The sequence below is a fragment of the Diadema antillarum genome, unplaced genomic scaffold (genome assembly GCF_040938485.1).
Source record: "Diadema antillarum isolate AM-2024a unplaced genomic scaffold, OU_Dant_1.0 seq00001366_RagTag, whole genome shotgun sequence".
Lineage (NCBI taxonomy): Eukaryota > Metazoa > Echinodermata > Echinoidea > Diadematoida > Diadematidae > Diadema > Diadema antillarum.
The window spans coordinates 331,705-356,912 of NW_027272128.1; the positions used below are offsets into that span (position 1 = coordinate 331,705).

Here is a 25,208-nt window from a genome sequence, read left to right on the forward strand (position 1 = left end):
ATATGTTTCACTTCAAAGTGTGAAGAAGACTGGAAATAAGGATGTTTGACAAAGCTATTCAAGTTATGCTCAAGACTACTATGCTTTCAAGTTCCAGCTGAATGACCATGAGATAGGCAATAGATTAACTTTCCAAGAGACCTTCAATTTCAAATCCAAGTAAGCATGTAACATGTTTTCAAACATTTTAAAATTACAGGAGAATTTAAACTACTTATATGTAGCAGTCAGTATTAGCCTCTTGAGAGCATGTGTTATCATAATTTCTGGCAAGACATGCATGAAGAATGGATTGTCTCATGACAGTGAGGCCTTACAAAGTGAAATTATACCTACCAATGCATTAACATCCTTATTTTGCAAATCCTGGCCCACTACAAATCTACACACTCAAATACTGTGAGTTCATGGCACAGTGTCCACCACTGAATTTCCAGAGATATCATCTTGGTATTATCATATGATATAGATGGAAGCATATTAAAGGCAAGCTCAATTTGAAACACTTTCACCAATAGGACACAAAACATCCAAAGAGAGAGAGAGAGAGAGAGAGAAAATCAAATACTTTACATTTCAGTATCAATCAGGGAAATGTAGTACTGTCACATGTAGAGTAACAGAAGACTAAATATAACCAAATTACTCCACTTTACAAAAGTGAGGAGCATATATGCACATCTGCTTTTTGTTTCTTATTGTCTGTAGTCTTACTGACTTTATAGGTAGCAAAAACGACTATTTTTGATAATTTTCTGTAGATAATGAATATAAATCAGTTTTCATTTCTTTGGTGTTCTGTAGATGATAGATTCCATGTATTCTTGAATGAATTTACATTTGTTAATCTAGAAAGAATGGTAGAAACTTATCATTCTGTACTTTCCAATGACTTCTTACTGTTTGCAATTTCTGCCAAATTCACCGCGGATAGTTAATAATTCTTTACTATCAACTTCTTTTCAGCTCATCATGACCCTTTTTGTTGAATATACATACAGCTGTTTGATCTTTTTAGGAAGTTTCTCCATTTTGCAATATCATTCCAGGCACTTTTAAGCTCATTCAATATTCTTGAAATCAAATTTTTTTCATAATTTTGAGAATATCATATCCTTCAGCCTTTGAAATTTTACAAGGTTGAGGTTCTGCTTTTCATTCTCCAGATATTTTGCTGGCTCAGTATTTCAGCTTGTCAATTTTATAAACTACTCTTTACAAGATCTGGGGAATAAACAGTGACTGTCATTATCATTTAAGTCCTTGCCAGCTTCTCTGATTTCTCAGAAAATTCCAAAATTAACAAACTGTTTTGGTGATTTAAGCAAATACACACTAGATGATCTGTATATTTACCATGCAGTTCTCATCCCCCCTTAAATAGAGTGTATTTGGGTCCTTTCAATTTTGATATTCTCCACTGTTCTTTTGGTTTTCACCTTCAACTTACAGCTTTGTATGTTGACACAACTGACATGTTACAAATCCATCCATTCACTTTTTTCTTCTTTAAGAAGTTTCCTTGTCTCACATTTTACCAAGACTCTTTCACATGGTTCAATATTTTGGGTATGCCACTTCAAACGATACATCACACTTTAATCACTTTCATTAAGGGATTTCTGTTCTACCATTTTCTTGCATCTTGTTCAAACTAGCTGGATAATAAAAAGATGTTCAGCCTTAACTAAAATTTGCAAGATCTGTGGAATAAAAAGTTGTCATGGCTTCTAATTTTTCTGCAAGTTGCTTCCTGACCAAACTTAACAAACTGTTCTTGGCGGTTCAATTTAAAACATTCACACACTTGCTCTTCTTTGTGGAATTAACATTCATTAGCTTTCCTGCTTGTTTGGGGTTTTTTCAGGTATGCTTCAGATGGCTTTTCTCTCTATATATTCCTGATAGTTCTGTGTCTTCAGGAAGTGGACTTCAACGTCTCATGATTTCAACTTCAGTCAATCTTTAAACGATAGCGAAATATTGTTTTTGTCTTTGTTTTCCTTGAAGTTCCTCCATCCCCTGCTTTCTTCTAAGTTCTTCGAGGTAATGTATGTCTTACCTGTGATACAATTCAACCTCTTAAACAATACTTCTAAGATGTAAAAAGCCATCAACTTTTAAGATTGTGCATAAAGAGGTTTCAGCTCTCCTATTAGTCTTTATCTTTCAAGATGGCTAAGTAATTACTGTTGTTCTCATTCCTTGTTCACAATTTGTGGGATCTGTTAATTACACATTTCTCCCTGTTCATCTGATTTGATGTCAAATTCTACTTTTAAGTGTATGGCAAGCTTACCTGGTAATTTTGAGCGATGATGAGAGCTGGTTCAGCACTGCTCCAAGTCCTAGGCTGCAATATCAGTGGTATCAATCACATAAAGGTCTTCACAGGAGCAAAAGCTGAGGCTGGCAGCAGTCTTGTGGTTGATTGGATTGTGTTGTCCCTCTTTCATGTTGAAGATAGAGGCTCTCCTCATCGGTAAGAATCTGCAACTAGAGTCTACTCATCATTTCTGAATATCAACTATTCAAGTAGCCTTGCACTTTTTTTTTGCAGGTTTTTTTACCAAAAAAGTAGGAAAAAGTAGGAAAAAGTAGGATTTTGAGCAAAAAAGTAGGAAAAGTAGGACAAGCAGTAAAAAAGTAGGAAAAAGTAGGAAAAGTAGGAACACTTGAAAGCCTGCCAATGCCAGATACAACAGGTACTGTGCTGCAACTGCTACCCTCACCTATAATCTAGGCAGAGGATGTAGCTACAAAATATATTTTCCTATCTGTTACGCTAAATGTCTGATGCAGTGAGACTATCAAATTTGCTAAAGTGATATGTCTGATGCGGCGAGACTAGGAACAGTGGACTGTCCGTAGTCTCGCCGCATCAGAGCCTTGTTTCATAAAAGATGTTAGGATAGCAACTCTTGCTGGATCTCAACGGTAAAAAAAAAAAATTTTAGAAACCTGAAGTAAGGTCTCAACCAAAACCATACAAGTTAGTAAAAAGCATAGACACATCCTCCACAAAATTATAGGCTTCTGTTACCCTAATCAGGGAGGTGGGACGAGTCTTCCCCCCCCCCCCCTCCCTGCCCTAATTAAACAATAGCAAAGTTGCATGGAAGAAACAATGATCACCAGAAAGCAGTTGAGAATATTCCATTTCAAAACTGTACTGAAAAGATTTAAACACTTTTGACTGGTACCTACAGTGTACAGAAAGAAATCTTAATTTGGATAATATATCTTATGCACATACATTAGAGACTGTGCCATATAATATCAAAGCCTCTAGCGTGCTCAATAGTCCTGCATGCCTGCACATTACTCTCCTAAAAGTACCAGGCAATCCGCTTAAAAAAGCTATTTCCTGTCCATCAAAACAGGTACTGGTACATCAAGGTCACTCCTACAAATATGGTACATTATAAGACAGTGCCTTCTCTACCAGCAATTACCTCTTCAAATATTTTGCACCTAACTTTGCACTTTGAGCATCCAAAGTGTGCCTGACATAATTTCAGCTCAAATTCTATGCTTCTAAATTGTACAATGTACATCGTGAACCGAGCACATGGTCCAAACATACAACATGTTTACCTTGGTATTTCAGATCACTTCCTTCAATTTTTTATGTCTGCACTACTACATGCATTACGGGGTATATTACATGTATGAATGAAACGTGAATTCCAAAACAGCTTGAAGACATACTTGTAAATGCTGATTATTGAAACTCAGTGGTGTAAATTGAAACAATAATTTGTGCGGTTACATGGTACAAAATGGTCACAAGCAAGGAGGTGATATTTCATTGGGGTAAGCTTAAAGAAGCAACATGGAAAGCACTGATGGAGCCATGAAAAGTACTGTGGACCTGTATTATCAAGTTTTGTGTGGTATTCTACTGCAACAGTAAGTGTAATCTGGAATAGCACACAGAATAAAACTGAGTTGCACCTAATGACATCACTATGCACCATACCACCATTGTACCTCAAAGTCTTTTAACACAGTGAAAACATTGCAAAAAACACACACATACAGTGGTCCCCTTTCTTGTAGATCATACTCCTCAAACAATCAGTACACATCTACACAGTAAAGTCCAGCTTATTCTGCATGGTGACCTCAAACTACAGATTTGTAGGCCACTTGCTTGAGTTTTCTTGATATAATTGGGCATGCATGTTATGCACAATTTCTCTTTGAAAAAGGTAAAAAAGGATTTAAATCCATTTTGGCAGTATCAAATCTGATACTTTATGGCAGTATCCTAAATAACATCAACACTTTACAAATATGTACACTTTACAAATATGTACATAAACATGCACAAAAAGCACTGCTCACTTGAAAAACAACAACAACGAAACAACACTCTCGCATTCAAGTGCAGTATTGGGACGTAATCACCTGTTTAGTCTACCACTGATTGCTCATTTTTTTTGTTTTGTTTCAAAGGCGACCTCAGTTGCCTAATCACAAGAGAAAATAATGCAACAATTTGTAAACTATGAAGATGGACTTTGCTGTTGCCACAAATAGCAACAATTTACCTCCTTATCACATCACACTTGACACTCCACTCAACAACTCACACTTCGGTACATCAATAGAGCATTTCTTGCCGCACTGGAATAGTCTTACCCCAGTCTGTTACTTACTTAAATATTTTCATAATGACAAGAAATATTAGAATCACCCCTACCTGTTTCATATATTGCGTAAGGCTCAACATTTCTTCAGTTCTCTAACAAGTGTACAACTGCAATGGACAAATGTTAATATTTGTTTGTTGTTTTATAGCACATGCAGGACTGTTTGCACTTTGGAATATCATGTGATATCCTGATTCTACAATTAATGATGACTTTGGCTACAAAATCTGTTGGAGAAGTATTTTGATTAGGGCAAGTCCAAGATAAGGTCCCCTCAGAAGGCAAAATTTCATCTTTGCTCAATATTGACATGTTTGGTATCATTTTGAAGCTTATGAGTTGAAGTTTTGATTTCCATAGAGGAAAAAATGATATTATGTAAGTTTATGCAAATTTCAAGGGCTTCATTTGCATAAATGTGAAACACAGCGTTACGTATGGGACATTTATAAAAATTCATATTAATTCAAAGGAAAGCAAATGATATTTGATTAATATGTGGACATAAGAAGTTCATCAAATAGTTTAACTTGGTATAAAAATTTAGGGATTATGCAAATGATTATGCAAATTAGCTCGTGTCCTATCATGAGATGTCCCATACGTAACAAATTTAGGTCATTTTTTTAGGTTTTTTCTGAAATTGCTGAGGATATTGTAATGCCCTTTTGGAAAGTTCTAATTTATTGTTTAGAGAAATTAAATACCATAGAAAAAAGAAAAAACAGTAAAAGAAATACATTCTATTAGGCATTGAAATAATGTTACGTATGGGACAAATGCGTTACGTATGGGACATCCTCATACATATTGCATGTGAATGCATGTAGCTAGCTTGGAAGGTCTCTCAGTACACAAATGTTCGATCATCCTGAAGAAAGCATCCCAACATTGTAGCTACTTTTTTTAGTTTTAGACACTTGAAACAATGTATGTACTTGACTGAACAATTTTCAGAAAGGGGGAGGGGAAAATGGCAAAATACACAATGAAAAATCAGCATTAAAGGGATGGTATAGTTTTTGTAGAAATGGGGATTCAGTTTTCAACATTTGATGAGATGATTGGAAACCAATTATATGAATTACTAAAGAGCATACAATCCTAAGACTAGCTAGAGGAATTCAAAGTTTATGTGACGGAGATCCAATTTGAAATGGTTGTGATATATACAAAAAATATATAAAGTAAAATGATTCCTTCTTATTGCAAGTGATACACAAATTGTCCTTATTCAGTTTCAATAGTAGCCACGACAAAATTCATGGGTATACATACTGAGGTGTGACTCGAATCAATGACCTGACTGCTAGACAGACATCATCTACTTGATCACTGGGGTTCCACGCAGCAGGTATTGCTTATTTATTGAAATTCATATTTCTTGTGTCAAGTCATTTTTTATTGAAACTAAATGGCAAACTGCCCTTCATCAATGGAAGTAAACACTTTTAAACTATTCAATTTTTCAGTAGTAACTATCCTGATAAAAATAGGGCATACATACTCAGGTTGATCATAAAAAATATAGAATATGATTAAATATGATTATGATAGTAAGTATATGGGGAATATTATTCCCTTGTCAATCTGGAACAGTATTTGAGTAATTTCAACTGATTCTACCTCAATGATTATGCAAAAATTTGTTTATGGGTATTTTGCAAAATTATTTTGCAAAATACCCATATAAACTTGGTTCTCCACACACTAAACGAATGGGGGACAAAGGGCATGCATACTCAGGTTGGTCATAAAAATATAAAAATATGATTGACTATGATTATGATGGTGAATATTCGGGGAATAATGTTTCCTTGACAATCTGGATCAGTATTTGAGTAGTTTCAACTGATTTTACTACAATAAAATGCAAAATACCCATAGACATGGTTCTTCACACACTAAATGAATGGGGGACAAACTGTCCCATACGTAACACGTCATGTCTGTCTTTAATTAGAACCTGTATTTAGAGCTTTTTGCCTAATGACATGAAACTTACCTGTGATAATCTTGAGTGTTGTGACTTTCATCACAGTGAGTTACAAGTTGTAGAATGAAATACTTTCAGAGAGTTTTGAGGTTGAAAAAAATGTTCAAAAAAACAAAAGTTTTCTGGTCCCATACGTAACGGCACATATTTTCTCTTCTAGAATATAATTGTAAAGGTCATTTTTCTCAATTTTTTACATGTTTATACTTCTCCTAGATATCAATCACCATGATGAAGTTCAATATGATCAAAGACCATTAACACTATTTTTCAGGTCATAAAAGTCTCTGAATGTCCCATACGTAACGCGCGCATTATCTTGGACTTGCCCATTAATGAATTACAATCAATCATAGTGGCTTCCCTTTAAATCTAATTTGAATATATTTTACAATATAATGTCATACAGAAAGGCAAAAGAGACTACTGGTAGTACCTTCAATCTAGTCATACATACACTTGTTCAATACATGCATTAATAGACCACAAAGGCCTGAATTCATGAAGGTGGTACAATCTTTGTCCATGGTTTAAACCATGGACAAAGACCGCAGTTTTGTATGGGGCGCCAAGTGTCGCATGGCCCATTTCGTTACCAAATCAGTCATTTCATCAATGAAAATTACCATTTCATTGGCGAAATGTTCATTTCTTTATGTAATGTTAACATTTCATCGACGAAATGATAATTTCGTTAGCAAAATGGTCATTCACCCTATCAATGCAGAAAAAGAAGCAGCACTGTATGCTAACGTCACAGTGTAAACATGCACATTACGACGATACTGCTGCACTGACTGCGACAAACACATTTTTCTCATATTCATGTCTCTTATCACTACGGTGTCTGTCACACACAGACACACACATTACAAGCATGTAACTATGCACAAATGGGGAGAAGGTGACTCCCAATGTTGTGCGAACTGAAGGGGTGGTAAATGCATGAGTAGAAGCTGACAATTGACGCTTGATAGACCGCATGCGCTACGTCCTACATGCCCAACGATGAATGTTTAGACTTTGTAATCAGCATAATCCATCTGGAACTGGTTAGAAAATAACCCTCCTGCTAAGGAAATGAACTATCTGTGATTATTTGTAACAATTAAATACTTATTATTTCTAGACACTAATAACGGACAATGGAAGTGTTTCAGTCAGAAATTGTCCCAATAAAGCAGTTTATAGTTCTGATTAAGCAGTGGAAATAACATGTGAAAAATTTGTTGCATCAAGTTTTGTGGCACTTTTAAAAGCCGCGTTCTTGCAAAATCGATTCCCAATTAACGGGTGAGCACTGTATCATTTGCTATCTGCCAGGAACTTTCAAGCAACAGGGAGCCTGCAAAAGAGTGTTAATACCCTCAACTTTACAATTACCAACCACAACTCTTGCACCCATAGAAAAGTCAGTACTAGTGCTCTCCAGTCTTAACAATGGCTCCTGTTTAAGCTTCGTACAGGTATTTCGCAACATACAGGAGCAACATTACCGTCTGAGTACTGTCGCATTCGACAGCATGACAGAAATGACAAGTTTTCCAACTTACGAGGTACTTTCACGTCTTTCTCCTCTGTCTGAAGCTGTAGGGCCTCTGCCATGTTTTCAATCAGCCTGGCAGAATCCTTCTCCTCTTCTATCCTAGACATGCTACTTTGCAGTGCTGCTGTCCAGTGATATTCTGACTGCTTGTGTTTGAGTACAAGGCTGAGTGTTTGTGCAAAGGGGGCAGACCGTTGGTGATAGACAGAATCTGAGATAAGATAATCTGGTAAAGAGGCAATGTGTATGATAAAGAGCAAAAACTTCAATAAAAAGTCATGCACTAATGAGAGGCTGTACAAGAACATTGCGTATAAAAAGAAACATAACTGATAAGAGAAAGACAGGCATGAAGCTACACAAATCTGTGTTTGCAAAACAATTGTCTTAGCATACAATGTACAAGTGTATTGTTCAACAAGCTCTTTGACTTTGAACATGTATCATGTACTGTACATGCTTCTGCTGACAAAATATACGGCGCAGCTCAAAGGACTTTGTGATAACACAATGATGAGGCTTGACAGTGAATCAGCGCAAGATTTCTACCTGTTATCAACATGTGAGGATTAAAGGTTGACCAGATTAATAAAAGATACTATGAATAAATAGCGGTATCACTAATAAATAAGACACATGTGTGACAGTGTACTGGCAGTACCTGTACAAGTCTTTTACCATAATTATTATTATGTTGAGGGTTACATATCACTTGGTAAAATGAAACATGAATTCATAAATGAAAACTTCAAACTGAATGTATCAGAACTTTACAACAAAGATTGCTCTTCATTTCTTTTTCTTCACCCCCCCCCCCTAAAAAAAAAAAGAGGAAACATCACACAAGTTTATGTGCAGGTTTGAATCCCAGCAAGTCTTGCTGATCGTGAGCAATGTTGTATGTTTCTGTAAAACATGATATTTTTGCAGTATGAATTTTCGCCGACGGCCAACGGCCTTTTTGGCGGCGTGAAATTTTCGCAAGTTGCCTCAAACATTCAATATAGTGTAGGCAAGAACTTTTGCATGCACACATTTTAATTTCGCGAATCTTGGCTCTAGCAAAATTTGCGAAATCAAACTGCATGTGAACATTCCTCATTATACAGTATCATGCTGCCCCCTCTAGCTGGAGGCAGAAACACTCTATTTTTCGGACAGGACATAAAATGGAGTCACATCCCATGCACGAAATAGATCCAGCTTCATTCATTCAATATAGAAAGCACGACGCATAACCCACAAGGAAAGCCGTCCACCCCAAGCATGTATTGTATTGGACCCCATGGAAGACCAGTTACATATGTAGTACAGCTAAATAAGGGTTATCCAACCATCTTGTACAGATGGAAAATGAAATTAAACAAGCACCTCATCCATTTCAAGTTTATTTGACAGATTAAGAACTGGAGAACCATATATATGTGCAATTATTTGCCTTTTGAGAACACTTTGTCCCTTGACTGACCAATGAAACATTAGACCGTACATTTTAGTTCTCTACGGGAGAGCTTTCTCTTTTTAACCTTAATGTTTACAATATCATTCACAGAGGCTGAATCATTTGTATGTTTTTTGTTGTTGTTGTTGTTTTTTGCAGATGTGCACATATCGGCATGTGATACTGGTACTCATACAAATGTAAATTATCCTGATTATACTGTACAGTGAACAGTTTTACCATGGAGCTTTAGGCTCCTTGGTTTTTACAAAGGTAGGTTTTCTAACAAAGATCTTACCAATATATAGCATCTAAAGTTGCACAACTTTAATACGCAATTCTACAGATTTGATATTGTATATCTTTGGACAGCTACAATTATACAATGTTGAAAGGCAAAGCAAATGACTCAGGGGTGTTTAAACTTAAAGGGATGGTATAGTTTTTGTTGAGAAGGGGATTCATGTTTGACTTTTTGCAAAATAATTATGAACTGCTTATATGATATATTAAAGGGTGTGTACAGTTCTGGTTGAGGTGAGGATTTAGCTTTTGATGTTTTGCGAGATATTCAGAAACCACTCTATGAGATGTCAAAGAGCATGCAATTCTAAGGGGTACCAAATGTTTATTTGATGAAAATCGGTTTTGGAATGACTGAGATATCCAAAAACACGGTGAAACAGAGATCCTAATAAAAGGTGTGGCCTGTCGCCTTTTATTATTATCACTTTTTTTGATATCTCAGCCATTTGAAAACCAATTTTCATCAAATAAACATTGAATCCTACTTAAAATTACATGCTCTTTCATATTTCATAAGAGGTTTCTCATTATCTCACTTATTGTAGGAATGTTTATAACATGAATCCCCACCTCAACCAGTACTGCAAGAGGAATTAAAGTTTATTTGATGAAAATCAGTCTTGAAACGGCCGAGATATCCAAAAACAAGGCAAAACAAAGTGGCCCTAATACAAGATGGGTCCCACCGTTTATCAAAAACTCTTCTTTTTTGGGGGGGGGGGGGGAGGGGGGATATCTCGGTTATTTCAAAACCAATTTTCATCAACTAAACTTTTAATTCCTCCTAAAATTCAATGCTCTTAAGTATTTCATTTAAATGGCTCTAAATTGTTTTGCAAAAAGTTAAAACTCAACCACATCCATTACATTGATCACACACTTTAGAAGTAAAATCTTGTTATTCTATCATTCTCATGCATGAAACATGAACTCTCCCTCAGAATTCTGATGCCATCTAGACATTCTAATGTCAAAAAGATCTGTGGGAAAAATTACCGAGCATTGACAACTGTCTATAGGAAGGGGATCAAAAGCATCAATTTGGAGTGGGTAACAACTTTTCTGGAAGTTGAAAAGAAATTGTGCAAAACTTTGTATCTAGTCAAGCATTATTAAAATTGTATATCTACACAATGTACATGTATTAAAAAAAGCTTCAGAAGCTCCACATAATGTACTAACTTGGCATCACTTTATTCTTCTAAATAGCAAATTTTCCATTTTTGGAAAAAAAAATCATTATGAACTAGAAATGTCGCTAAGGCGACTGCTATGCCTCCGCCATAATGCATGATTCTCCTAATAGGTCTATAGTACATGTGGACAATGCATAATTACATTTTCACAATATTGGCAAAATATTGAAATTTCATGTTTGTCACAAATGTGTTGAATGTTCACCTTCCTTTACCTAGGTTTAATTAGATGAATAGGAGAGCATGTATTTGGGGATTCAAGGACTTTAACTTGACTTTGACCCATTCATAAGTGTATGAATACTGTAATTTTCAAGGTATGGAGAAAAAGTGTAATTTCTGTATTGAAAAGTACACTGTTACCATTTTCTTTTGGCCTTTGACCCTAAAATTCATAGGATAATCACTGTCAGGCAGAACATGCATAAATATGTAGTAAGTTTCAAGATAACTTGAGCCACTTCTGAGATATGGAGGAAAAAGTTAGTTCAGCACTTTCCCTTGATCTTTGACCTTTTGACCTTTGAGGCAAACCCCTGCCCCCCCCCCCCAAAAAAAAAAAGAGAAAAAGAAACTTTCCAGATAATCTAGGTTATACATGCATACACCAAGTGTAAAAAAAAAAAAATTGCTGGCATTACATAAATATGAGGGAAATAGTAACAATTTGAAGTGTTGCACTTGACCTTTGACCCCTGACCCTATGAACCCTAGATTCTCTAGATAATAACTGCCAGTCAGTACATGTTTATATACTATGTTCTATGAAGATACCTTGAACAATTTCCAAGGTACGGAGAAAAAAAGCGAAGTTTTGATATTTTAACTTGACCTTCTGACCTTTGACCTTTGACCTCATGACCCAAAACTTTCACCAGAGAATCTTAATTGGGTAATACATGTATACACTAAGTTTCAAGAAAATATCTTCAGGCATTGCATAGATATGGAGGAAATAGTGAAATTTTACGTATTTGACCTTGACCTTTTGACCTTTGACCTTGACCATGTGCACCCAAAAGTTGATAGGCACAACTTCACCCCCTAATACACATACATGCCAAGTTTCATTAGGATACCTTAAAAGGTTTTGATAGTTACCCTGTCCACAAAATTTATTATGGACGGACGGAAGGACGGACGGAAGGACGGACGGACGGACGGACGGAAGGACGGACGGACGGAAGGACGGACAACCCGAAAACATAATGCCTCCGGCACTACTTCGTGGCGGAGGCATAAAAATCATCAAAGGAATATATATGCAAGAAACGTTTTTTTTTTTTTTTTTTTTGAAAAGACATCCAAGTTATGAAAATGTCTATTAGGCCAAGTAAAAAAAGAAAGTAGTTTCTCGTCCGGGTTTTTTGAGCAAGGCGATGAGGGAGGTCCTTACTATTTGATATCTTACTATTTTTTCGAGGATTGTCAAAATGAAAGTAATATGTGTTTCTCGTCCGGTAATTCTGAGAAAGGTAACGAGAGAGGGCTTTACTATTTTCTATATCCAATTTATGAAATGAAATATCACTCTGGTAGCTGTGCTTTGAGAGACCAGGTCCCAAGTGTATGTCTTGCCTGCACTCTGTGCATTTTCAACCAAATAGATATACATGTATTGTCGCTATGTATACCATACTTGAAATGAAACTTCATGCATGCAGAAATACATTTGCTTTTTCTTTCCACTACAGATGTCAAGGGAAAATGACCATCTTAATACTGGTATTTAGTGTTGTAATGGCATTTCTGATACCCCCAGTGTACTTGCAATTCTGATGTATTGTGCTATTAATTGAAACAGGTATAAAACATGCTATCAACAAATGTACGACTGAAATAAATTCCATGATATTCAAAACACTGCTTTATCATTGTGTTTGTGACTTTTTGTGTCCACACAGCTGGTATATTGTATCTGCATCTCTTCACAGTACAATTGTAGCACATTCAACTGGAAACTGGCTGGTACAATTGCAGATGGATGTCAAAATGATACTGATATGGCATTATAGCATTAAACATTTAAAGATGTTTCTTCATATTCTAAAAAGACATTTGATAATCACTCATCATTTGGATGATGAATTGATTGTATCACACTACAGGTGATACGACTCACGGCCGTGTCCGTGAATTTACATCGTAAAGAAAAGTATCCCGCAGAAATACGAGACAAACCAGAATCCGTGGAAAAGTTATTTATTTTGTAGATACACCCATTTAATAATTCTACATTTGCTGGAAAAGCGCATTCATTTTCTCTTCAAAATAGAACAATACATCGCCGTCAGATGCAACGTTAACAGAGCAGTGTTTGAGCCTCTACACATTCGAATGTGTTCTTGCGTGCGTGCAGACAGCTGATAGACCAGGGGGATGGGAACCCTGGCAGCTAGCTACAGACACGCATATACGCGGCCGGCACGGCCACTGCACTGGCACCGACCTTCCGACACTGCACACACGTGCACATAGTCACAATGACATGAAAATGTAAACTCGATACAATCCTCACAAGCATTTGTACAGTACAATTCATCCCTTTAAAATATGAGAAACGGGGAAAAATACGAACAATGCGCGAAATATACAATGTAAGTGGAATACTAGTATCAGCGATCGTTCGCAAAAGATGTTGCCGCTATCGCGTTCACGACGTACCGAGTGCGCTGTAACAGCCCAGGCCCGCGCCCGCGCGCCCATCCAACTACAGTTCGACTGCTTTGTGGGTCATTCCTTCTTGCCGAGCTCGCAGTGTGAAATGCATGCGTTATTACATACGCACTACGGAAGCTACAGCTGTACTCAGCTAAGATAGAGGACGCGTACACATCACGATTAGTAGGTGAATTGTCGATTTTGTGTTTTCGGCGGCCGAAAAAATAGTAAATATCAAAAAAGTCGATGCGGCAACTGAAAATCGATGCGGGCGGAGAGCGGGCTTAGACGAGAATTATGAATTTCTTGGTATTTTCAGCGCCATTTTGAAAATAGTAAATAGTAAAAAAATCGATGCGGCGGCCAAAATCGATGCGCGCGAGGACGAGAAACTGGTTTCTTTTTTTACTTGGCCTTATCGTGACGAAATGAACAGATGGATATATTTCATAACTGCATAGTGTACAGTGTATTCTTATCCAGTGTAAAATCTATCAAAAGAATATATGCGAGAAATGCCCAATTGACAGTTATAAAACATCATAATCACCAAGTTTTTGGTGAGAAACTGCACAGACAGAAGGCCGTGGACCATGTTTTCATACCTCTAAGAAATATCAACGCAATATGCAGTAATGTGAATAATCTCCAAGACATTTTTATCTATAAGATATCTATAAGAACAACAACAAAATATGTCAGATAGTTTTTTTTTTTACCTCCGCCAAGGGAGGAGGTTATGTTTTCGTTACCGTTGGTTGGTTTGTTTGTTTGTTTGTGTGTTCGTTCGTTCGTTAGGTAGTTACAGCTGTAGTTAGTTTGTCCATGTGCAAAATAACTCAGAAATTACTTAATGGATTTGGATGAAACTTGCAGGAAAGGTTTAAAATGACACAAGTAACAAACGATTAACTTTTGGTAGTGATCCGAGAATTTGGGGGGAATTTATGAAGGATTTTTGATATTTTGGCAGGTAGGGTCAATGAACTTGGGAGTTCAGGTTGCGCGTATTTGAGGTTTGCATGCACGCACTAAAGTGCGTGCTCTAGTTTCTGCTAGGGCGAGGCGCGCCGTGCAGCTGCGGGTTTATCACGTTACAAAGGCTTCTATATTGGAAAATCGGGCGGCTTTCAGCTTCAGCACACAATGCTATAAGTACATATGGGTGGAAATCACTGATATCTCTGTGGAGGAACACGATTAAAGGTGGAAATGAGCTGCATGCTTGGCGGAGGTCTGCACTCTCAGAGTGTTTCTCTAGTTTCTTTCTTTTCTCTGTACAGTGTGGTGTAAAACTTTAATATTACACATGTACCACACAGCGAATCTTATGACCATAGATGCCAAGTTCAAAAAATTTTTATGAGTGAGATTTTCATGACTCAGCATCTCGGCGCGCGCACATGTGCGTGAGCGAGGGAGGCGAAGCGACTGAGCAAGGGGAGGGTGTGGGGGTGTGGGGGGGGGTCCGCCCTCCCACGGTAGGGAGCTTTTTCAATTTTTAGCTCTTAATGGTGCAAGCTGGTGCATACTTAAGTGATTATTTTTTACTTATTTGGAATGACAAAAGGGAAATATGCCTTCAACTGCAACTCTCACTTTAATCCTTTAAGCTATGCTCCCAATGCATGAGAAAAATGGGTGTCATGCGTGAGATCGTGAGACAGACCCTAAATGCTTGAGTCTCACTCACAATGCGTGAGACTTGGTAGCTCTGTGTGACACATGCGTGATCAAGCTACACTGTTTTGCACACAAAACTATCCTCCCATGCATGCGCAAGCTCGCTCTGAAAATCCCGCAGCTCGCATGCTGTCTGCGCTGGATGCCACGGGACGAGTGCAAGTACAGTGCCAAAAGTCTGGAGAATGGCAGAATTCACAAAGATTCAACAAAGTGACTAGTTTGCTTCCAAATTGGAGACAGTATCCATCTGCTCTAAATTCAAAGGTATAGAATAATATTAAATCGGAAATATATGCACAACATCAGATCAGGCTAGTTCCGATTTAATTTTTTTAAATTTTTTTTAACGAATATTTGTAAAATGATGTCAGACTTCACTGTTATAGGGCTGATTCATGCATGGAAAGGTGAGAGCAGAAATAAGCACCAAAAATTTTGAGTCGGATCAGGCCGGCAGGTGCGGCAGCCGTGCATTGAGCAAAGCCGCTGGCGCCCGGGATTCCATGGGTCACTGCATATCAGTTGATTTATGATTTAAAATTCCATTTTTTTCTTCTCGTCACAAAGAGTGGACATGTGTGTGTAACAAAAAATCACAGTACGAACTTCCGACCATTTGTATTTCAGAGATGTGAGATATATGGATGAGAGGTGAAGAGGACGCCTCATGAGCACTGCGGGGAGGGGCCTCTTGCAGTGAGGACGCCAGAGCAGAGGTGCTCATGAGGGGAGAGTGCCTCATGAGCGGATTTCCCGGATTACGGTAAGTAGCGCTGCCTTTTTAATAGCGCCAGTAGCGGTATTTCTACGGTACATACAATGTCCAATGAATCAGCCATCAGAATATAACGGTCTGGAAAGGTACCAAAGGCGACTCCAGTGAATGGGCAACGAATTGCGAGAAAAACGGTCACTCGTATAAATGCTTCGCTTCGGCCTCGACAAGCGTTTGAATTAATTCAGCTTGACACAACAACAAACACCTAGAAATCATAACGTTAGGTAGGCCTATATTAAACGTCGATACACGGACAGTGCCGCAGACCCTGTGTGCGGTGCGTGGACTGACAATCTAATGACCAGGGGGGTGTTTCACAAAGATTTAAGTTTGACTTAACTCATGCGTAAATCCCCAAACCCTGCGTAAATCCCTAAGTCCTGCGTAAATTTACGCAGGACTTTGAATCCTGTTTCACAAAGCTGAAGTCATGCGTAAATCCCACCAAGTCCTGCGTAACTCTACGCATGGCCCGAAGCCATGCGTAGAGTCAGACTTAAATTCCAAAATGGGAATTTCAAAAGCATAATCAACTCCTAATATTCATTAATTTCTTCCACTTTATCTTATCCTGAGTGAGATGGCAGTATTTTTAACAAACTAGAGAATCACTAGTTTCGTAGAGGGTCTACTCCTACACTATTCACTGAACAATGGTCCAAATTAAAAATAGTCATAAAAATAGATCCCTACCTACAAATGTACTGATATAGTTTGAACTATTAAGTTAAACCAAAATTTTAGCTCATAAAGAGCTATGTAATCTACATGTATCTGGACTTTGGAAATCAATTATATTTCTACCAATCCTTTCTTGCCTGTGTTATCTTCTTAGCTGCTTACCCATATGAATATTAATGCATGCCTATCCATTATAAATATATCATGCATTCACAACAAATTAGAAAAACCTAACAAATTAGTTAGACCTATACTTGTTACAATTGTAGAAATATTATACCTCTTGTGTACAGGACGGGGCTGTGTCTATCTACACTAACTGGTTAGACCGATAAATTTGTCTCTTGTTCGGTAGCCTAATTGTATCTGTACAGTCTGTAATACGGTCGACTGCATTTGCGACCGTATAAATACAGTTAACAAGAGGCTACCCGACAAGAGGCAGATTTATTGGTCTACCTCTACACATGACTGCCAATGAAATTAGCCAAGTTTCCATTTCTACGGTACCAGTTACATCTTAATGAATGTTTTTTGTTTTTTTTCCTGGAAGCAAAAAAAAAAAAAAAAAAAGACATAACAACCCCCCCAGCATTTTGTGTCAGTTAGAGGAAACGGTTAGCCAATAGACAGTCACCTCTGCCTCGCATCAAAGGCTACAGTAACGTATACACGGAAAACGTTAGAGAGGTCTAGTAGTTTCTATGCCTAATCTTGATTGATGCAGTTCTCAAACACATTCCAAAATCCAAAAATGCATAAATTCATCAATTACTTCCCAATTCAACTCAGGGCCCAGCAATTGGACTTTAAAATTCGACCAATTGATAGCCATTAGCCATGATTTATTATGGTTCTAACTACAATTACCTTATACATGCAGTCTAGGGCAATCATGCACTTTGTTTTCTTCAAAATCATGAAGATGTGGCACTGTGCCCCTATCTTGATTAATAACACAGTGCACAGACTCTACACTAACTTAACTGTTAGGCATAGCCAGCCTTATAGTCATACTAATACTAGAACTGTTAAGAGTTTATATGTAGACATAACTATACACAGCCCAGTTATTCGCACAGCGTATTAACAGCGTCTGGTCGGGCTAATGTAGACATTGTCTAATGACATGATATTAGTAATGAGCAGACTCTACAAATTACAATACAAGTATCGGTACAACACACACAGAGTTCATAATATTCAGTCCCTTCCTACATGTAACCATGCTAACCTTCGATGAATCATCTCTTGCTCAAATTACATAATTTCAAGGACCTACCTACGAATGACTAACACTAACAGATTAAGCTACACTCACTTCTGTAGTTACGACCAACCCTACAAATGTAGCTAGTTGGAAAAGAAAACTTCTCTTCGTGTGCAACAAGAGGCTAGCCAGAGTCCTCTTCTACCAAGGTCCACAATTGTGCAATGTGAATGGCTTACGCTGTACAGAATGCAGAGATCATATCAGTGCCAGCTAGCTGCTGCGAGCTGCGCGAGCAACCCCATTCATCCTAACTTTCACACAGCCCAATATAAACATGTGGGACTGGATTAAAGAGGCCTCATGCACAAAACATCTCTTATATCAAAATAATCATCAAACGAGCGGCTATTTATGTACAAAAGAGAAATGATATGAGTCAGTAAATGAGCACTATGAATAACGAATGATACAGTAATATATGAATCGTAGTTGCAGAAAATCAAAGCAATTTCCCTTCCAGAAATTACTCAAAAATCATCAGCAGACAACAAATGGCTAATTTGCATATTTTTGGCTCGTACATTATTATTCAAATCGAATAAGTCAGTCTTAGCCTAAGATTGACTTTGTGAAACAGACTTAAAAAGTCGCACTTAGACTAAGATTGACTAGCGCTAAGTCTGACTTACTAAGTGCGACCTTTGTGAAACAGGCCCCAGTCGTAGTACACTGTATACCAACAATACTAAGTATGTAGGCGGCCCGGGTGCAAAGGTCCACACGTGATACCGAGGTAGCGTGATCCGCGTTTACCGGTTTCACCATAGCAAAACGACATTTCTATTATCTCGACTCAATTTACTCAAATTCTTAGCATTAAGCCAAATCACCTAATTATAAGCCGGAATATCATATGTATTCAAACAAGTTACCAGTGTATACTTACTAATTTCGTGGTTACAAAGAGGGGTTTACAGCGCATTTGATTAAGACAAACAACAGTCGTACGATGTTGTCGGTAAAAGATTACCATTCAACTGATCATATCAATTGATTGCTGCATGCCGCCGGCTATCGCGATGATGGCGCTATGGATCCTCATCAGCAGTGTACAATACCTAGTGGGCTGGGTGTGCGCGTATGCGTGTACGTCGTGGCGAGCTCTCACATCAGGGATCACGAGAGTCGTCGAGTATGTGTACATCACACGTACAGTTGCAGTGTTTGTATTCAATCGCGATTTGCTGCGCCGTGCGCCATTCGAGCTACGATGTCGTAAATATTCTGACGTCATAGCTTTGTCGTGACGTTGGCATACACCGGCAAAACCCCCGTCGACTGAAATATCAGGAGGTGCCGCAAAAGAGGCGTGGCCTGCAACGGCAGTCACTGGTATGTGTACACAATCAGGGTGGGAGAGATCTCTTTCCCACCTCCCCCGATACTTGTATACAAAATGTACCAGCATGACCAGTGTGAACTGATGCAGTGAATAAAATTGCATGAGGACTGGACGGACGCTTAGTTTTGTGTAATTAACTGTAAATAAAACAACTCCAAAACTAGGCGATATCAGCAAAATGTCTCAGCATCATAGATCTACCTAAAGTTGGTTTCATTTTCTTCCAACTCCAGCTCCACGTGTCTGAAAAGAACATCGATGTAAATGACGCAACAGTGTGAAAACTTTTCGCAATATATGAAGAGTTTGTTTGCAAAAGGGGTTAGATCCACTTTATTCCATTTCGAGAAAATCAAGTTTGTTTGTTTTTTTCATTTCTCCCATATTGCAAAGATATTACACAAAACGAATTTGTCTGGATATCTACCCTACCATGATGAGTGCAAAACCGAGTATAGAAAAAAATCTACCTGTCTTCATTTTCTAAAAAATAATATTTCAAAAAAAATTACTTTTGTGGATCTAACCCCTTTTGCAAACAAAACATTAAACAGTTGACCAATTTTAGTGACCTGTGAGTTGTTCTTACATCTTTGCCTATGATGGGTGAAATTTAATTATAACGAAAAGAAAAATCTTCAGTGATGACGTTGTTCGGATATTGGGTGACTGGGGTTACCGTCCCCCTTAACCCCTCCCCCCTCCCCCTCCCCCCCCCCCCCAAAAAAAAAAAACAAACCAACAAAACAAAACAAAACAAATAATGAGTTTTTCTTCTTTTCAAAGTGAAATTTCCCCCATTGTAAGAATCTTTTCATTTCCATTTTGATTTTTTTTGTGTGTCCCAGACGCACAGACACACAGACACACTCAAACACACACACACAAAACAAATACACACACACTCAAACACACATACACACAAAAACACAAACTCACACACATACACACATGCTTACACACTCACACACACACACACAGACACACACAAACAAACCTACACACACACCCACACCAACACACACACTCACACAGACACACACACACCCTCTCACACATACACACATACATACCCACACTCATCCACACTTACATACTTAGTAATTGCATTTACAACATCATTCACATGCGCACACACTCATACACACACAAGCACCCTCAAACACACATACACATGCACAGTCAAAGATGCTTTCAAACACATATACACACACATTCACTGTTTTGCGCCGCTTTTCCTTCGCACTGCTCCATTCCTTTTCATTCCTTTGACATTTTCTTGGATGATTTGTGATCCAAACAAGCTCTTCTTCCATTCCCTCTACAATTCAATCCCCCAAAAATGAAATTGCAGGGAAACAGCTTACCTCACAAACGCCGTGATCATAGAAAGCTGGCAGGCAAAAAGCCTGTGTTATTCGTATTGGTCAGTTGGAGCTAGACCCTTTTGCAACCAAACTGAAATGAATGTAACCCCTTTTGCAAAGAAAGTGAATTTTCTTTCCCATTTTTGTTAACTTTTTGATTTGATTTGATTTTATTGTTCCACATTTCAAAACATCAAACATGATACGATCGATTGAACATAAGATTGAACATAGCGTCGTAAATTACAAAAAATACAAGAGAAGACAATTTAACAAACATGAAATGTGGGGACCTACTAAAAAGCAAAGCTTGTAATGTATAGGTCCCTGTATATATGAAAGTGTTGGTCTTCTTAAACAACCTAGAAACGAAAACTATGAAAGGAAGGAAAGGGACGTAAAAGAAAAGAGAGCAAAAAGAGCAAAGGAAAGGAATAGAATATACGAAAGCATAGCGAAATACAAAGTAGCCACCTGTAACGCGTTAACAAGACTCCTTGTCACCCGAGCAACACAGTTACGTAACTGTAAGAATGCGCAAAAACGCACATGATACATAATGATTCATTAATTCAGGAATAGCCTTGACAGAAATGACTCAGTAAAAAAAAACATAAGGCAACCATGGAATACCATGGAATACATATGATAAACAACGAATCTGATAAAGAAGAGGGAGTTCAAATAAAATTGCATGTTGTATTATTAGATATAAGCCTGCACAAGGGATTTTTTTAGTTTACGTTTAAAACAGTTCAATGACAACGATTCAATAATGTCGGAGTCAAGGCTATTCCAGAATGTTGGACCTGTATGTACTATTGTTTTAAGAGCAAATGCAGTTCTCACGGGAGAAAAGTGAAATGAATTTTCCTGTCTTGTAGGGTAGGAATGTATAACTTTATTTTTTACAAACATGGGAGTGAAAGCATAAGGTAATTCGTCTTTAGTTAACTGGTACATAAATATCCCAAGGGAGTAAGAATATATATCAAAAATCTTTAAGAGGTTATTACTTTTGAACAGAGGGCTTGTCGGTGCTAAATAATTGGTACAATTGATAATCCTTACAGCTCGCTTTTGTATTCTAAAGATAGACTCCAGGCGTATTTTGGAACAATTCCCCCAGGCCAGTATGCTATAATGAAGATACGGCAATAACAAAGTCGAATATAAGGTACGTAATACATATGTGGGGAAAACATGCTTAAGCTTCTGTATAACACCCAAATTTCTTGATAATAACTTACATAAATGATTTGTTTGTTCCTGCCAAGATAATTTACAATCAATTAAAAGACCAAGAAATTTAACTGAATTTGTCTGTTGTAAGTTTACTCCTGTGATTGAAATTGAGCCAGGTAAACAAGTGATTGTATTACTAAACACCATAAAATTAGTTTTGTTTAAATTTAGAGAAAGTTTGTTACTTTGAATCCAATCATTGACGTGATTCAACTCAGAGTTAAGCATATCAAGTAACTCAGTAGGATTTTTGTGCGTCAAAAAAAGACTTGAATCGTCCGCAAACAAGAGGAAAGAAAGGAGTGCTGACGACCTGGGCAAATCATTTATGTACACAATAAAAAGAAGTGGTCCCAAAAGGGAGCCTTGTGGAACACCACACGTTATATTTGCTGTGCTTGAATCAGAATCATTAATGTGTACAAATTGTGATCGATTTGTGAGGTAATCTCTGAACCACTCCAAGGCGCTGCCACGAATCCCGTAATGAGACAGTTTGTACAGTAATATTTCATGATCAATTGTGTCGAACGCCTTGGAGTGGTCCAGAAAAACTCCAACAGTGTGAGATTTAGCTTCGATAGCTTGAACAACTTTATCTATTAACAACAAAACAGCGTGAGTAGTCGAATGTTTTTTGCGAAAACCAAATTGAGTGTCTACTAGGATATCATGGTCATTTAAAAACTTGATAGTTCGGGAGTAGACAACTTTTTCAAGTACTTTGGAGAATGATGATAAAAGAGATATAGGTCTATAATTGCCCAGGTCGTCCTGTCTGCCTTTCTTAAAAACAGGAATAATCTTGGCAACTTTCATTTTACTAGGAAAAACACCAGTCATTAAAGACAAATTGAATACATGGGTCAAAGGTGCGGCTACTTCATAAATGATTTGTTTAAGAAGAAACATTGAAATACCATCATAGCCTGAGCTTTGTTTAGCTTTAAAATTATTTACAATATCAATGACATCCAATGCATCTACGGGCGTGAAAAATATAGAACTAGGATTGGGATTCACAAGAAATGAATGAAATGTTTTTTCCGTTAAAGGAATATTTCTGGCCAAATTTGACCCAATATTTACAAAATACGTGTTGAATGCTTCAGCAATACCACGGGAGTCATCAATTATCGTTCCATTTTGTATTATTTTATCAATTCCCAGTTTCTTTCCATCATTCTTTTTTAATACATCATTTATAACTTTCCAAGTAAACTTGATATCATTTTTATGGATTTGAAATTGTGCAGAAAAATAATCTTTTTTTGCTTTACGTAGCACAGAAGTCAAAGTATTTCGGTAAGCTGAGTATTTACGTTTTGCTTCTTCTGTACCACTAGACTTATATCTATAAAATAAATTGTTTTTACGATTTATAGATCTCAAAATTGATTTGGTGATCCAAGGACTTCTTGGGATTTTTTTATAATTCAATTTGATCGATGAAACTGGGAAATGAGCATCATATAAACGCAAAACAATTTCATTGAATATATCAAAAGCTATATCAGCGTCATTCATATTATAAACAGCAGACCAGTCGGTATGATCAAGACTCATTTTAAAACTTTCTATACGTTGTTGTGACATTACTCGAAATCCCTTTTTATTATAATTTGTTTTACCTTTTTCAAAAATATCGTGTAACGTCACAAATATAGGGAAGTGATCCGATATATCAGAAACAATGATTCCTTGATCAGCAACGTGAGATAAATTTGTAAATATGTTGTCAATTAGTGACGAAGTTGTATCAGAAACCCTTGTTGGTTTCGTGATACAAGGTATAAATGAATTGTACATCATTGTATCTAAGAATTCCTGACACTGGGGCTTTTCATTATAACAAAATAAATTAACATTAAAGTCTCCCATCAATATACAATGCTTGTTCATAAGAGAGGGAGAGTCAAGTATAGTTTGCAGTACACCGACAAAATCGTTAAAATTACTATTTGGTGGCCTGTAAATTTCTCCAACTATAAGGTTTTTCGCATTCGGTATAACAATTTCTATAAAGACACATTCAATCATATCAGAAACTTGGCAAAATGTTTCCATAACATTAAACTTGACATCATCTTTAACAAACAAGGCCACACCACCACCATGCTTACGTGTTCTATCCTTTGAAACTAAAGTGTAACCGTCAATACATACCAGCGAATGAAGCGGATCATGCAACCAAGTTTCGCAAAGACCAATAACTGAAAAAGTAACTGATGAAAGATTTAAAAGTAATTTTAATTGATCAAAATTTTTACTTAAACTTCTCACATTATGATGCATTACAGAAAAACTATTACGTGAAGAAAAAGTTTCGCGGTGTACCAGTTGTTGTGGTAAAACATATTCAGTGGTTATATGAGGTACAGCTGCATCATTTTCGTCATATATTAAATGTAAGTCAGGCATTTGCTCATGTAAACGATGAATAACATCAGACTGAAAATACACCTCATTTGTTTTGTGAGACGTAGTATAATTACTGGCAAGAACTGCTTCAACAAAATCATCGTTTGACAGTGACTGCATTGGAAGACTATCCATTATGATGAACTATCGGGGAATCAACACAACGGATTGCAAAAGTGTAGAGAATTCCATCTCCATGACTACCACGCAATTCACGAATAGCAAAGAACACTATCAACAAGTACTCAGTGTGCATGAGTAATATCAATGCTTGCTTACAATCAGTGTTACGTAATCGAATGCTGATGAAAAGGAAGGTAGGTTGCTCGGGTGACTCGGGCTTAATGTGAATACATGAAATTTGGTTACGGCGCATGACATTTACATATCGTATAACAGGTGCGAGAAATGATACCCGGTCATTTACCAGTGAGAAGGATTCATACATTACAAAGTAAATAAGAATAAATAAAGAATAGAGGGAGTGGAACATTGTCATATCGTCACCCTGTGTACGAGGTAAAACTCCAGGTACAAACTCAAAATTTGTACAGCACAGGGATTCACAAAATGAAATAAAGAATGCTACCGACACGATACGAACGCACAAA

The 25,208-nt window shown here is 37.3% G+C and overlaps 1 protein-coding gene across 1 annotated transcript in view; it reads right to left on the reverse strand.

Moving 5' to 3' along the window:
- Nucleotides 1-19,192, reverse strand: part of LOC139708678 (pantothenate kinase 3-like) — a 34,644-nt gene extending 15,452 nt beyond the window's left edge. Inside the window, exons 1-2 of the mRNA XM_071620612.1 lie at nucleotides 19,109-19,192; nucleotides 8,208-8,426 (exon numbers count right to left, since the gene is read on the reverse strand). Coding sequence (XP_071476713.1) covers nucleotides 8,208-8,307 — 100 coding nt within the window. The 5' untranslated portion in view covers nucleotides 8,308-8,426; nucleotides 19,109-19,192. The remainder of the gene's footprint in view (nucleotides 1-8,207; nucleotides 8,427-19,108) is intronic.
- Nucleotides 19,193-25,208: the final 6,016 nt, after the last annotated feature.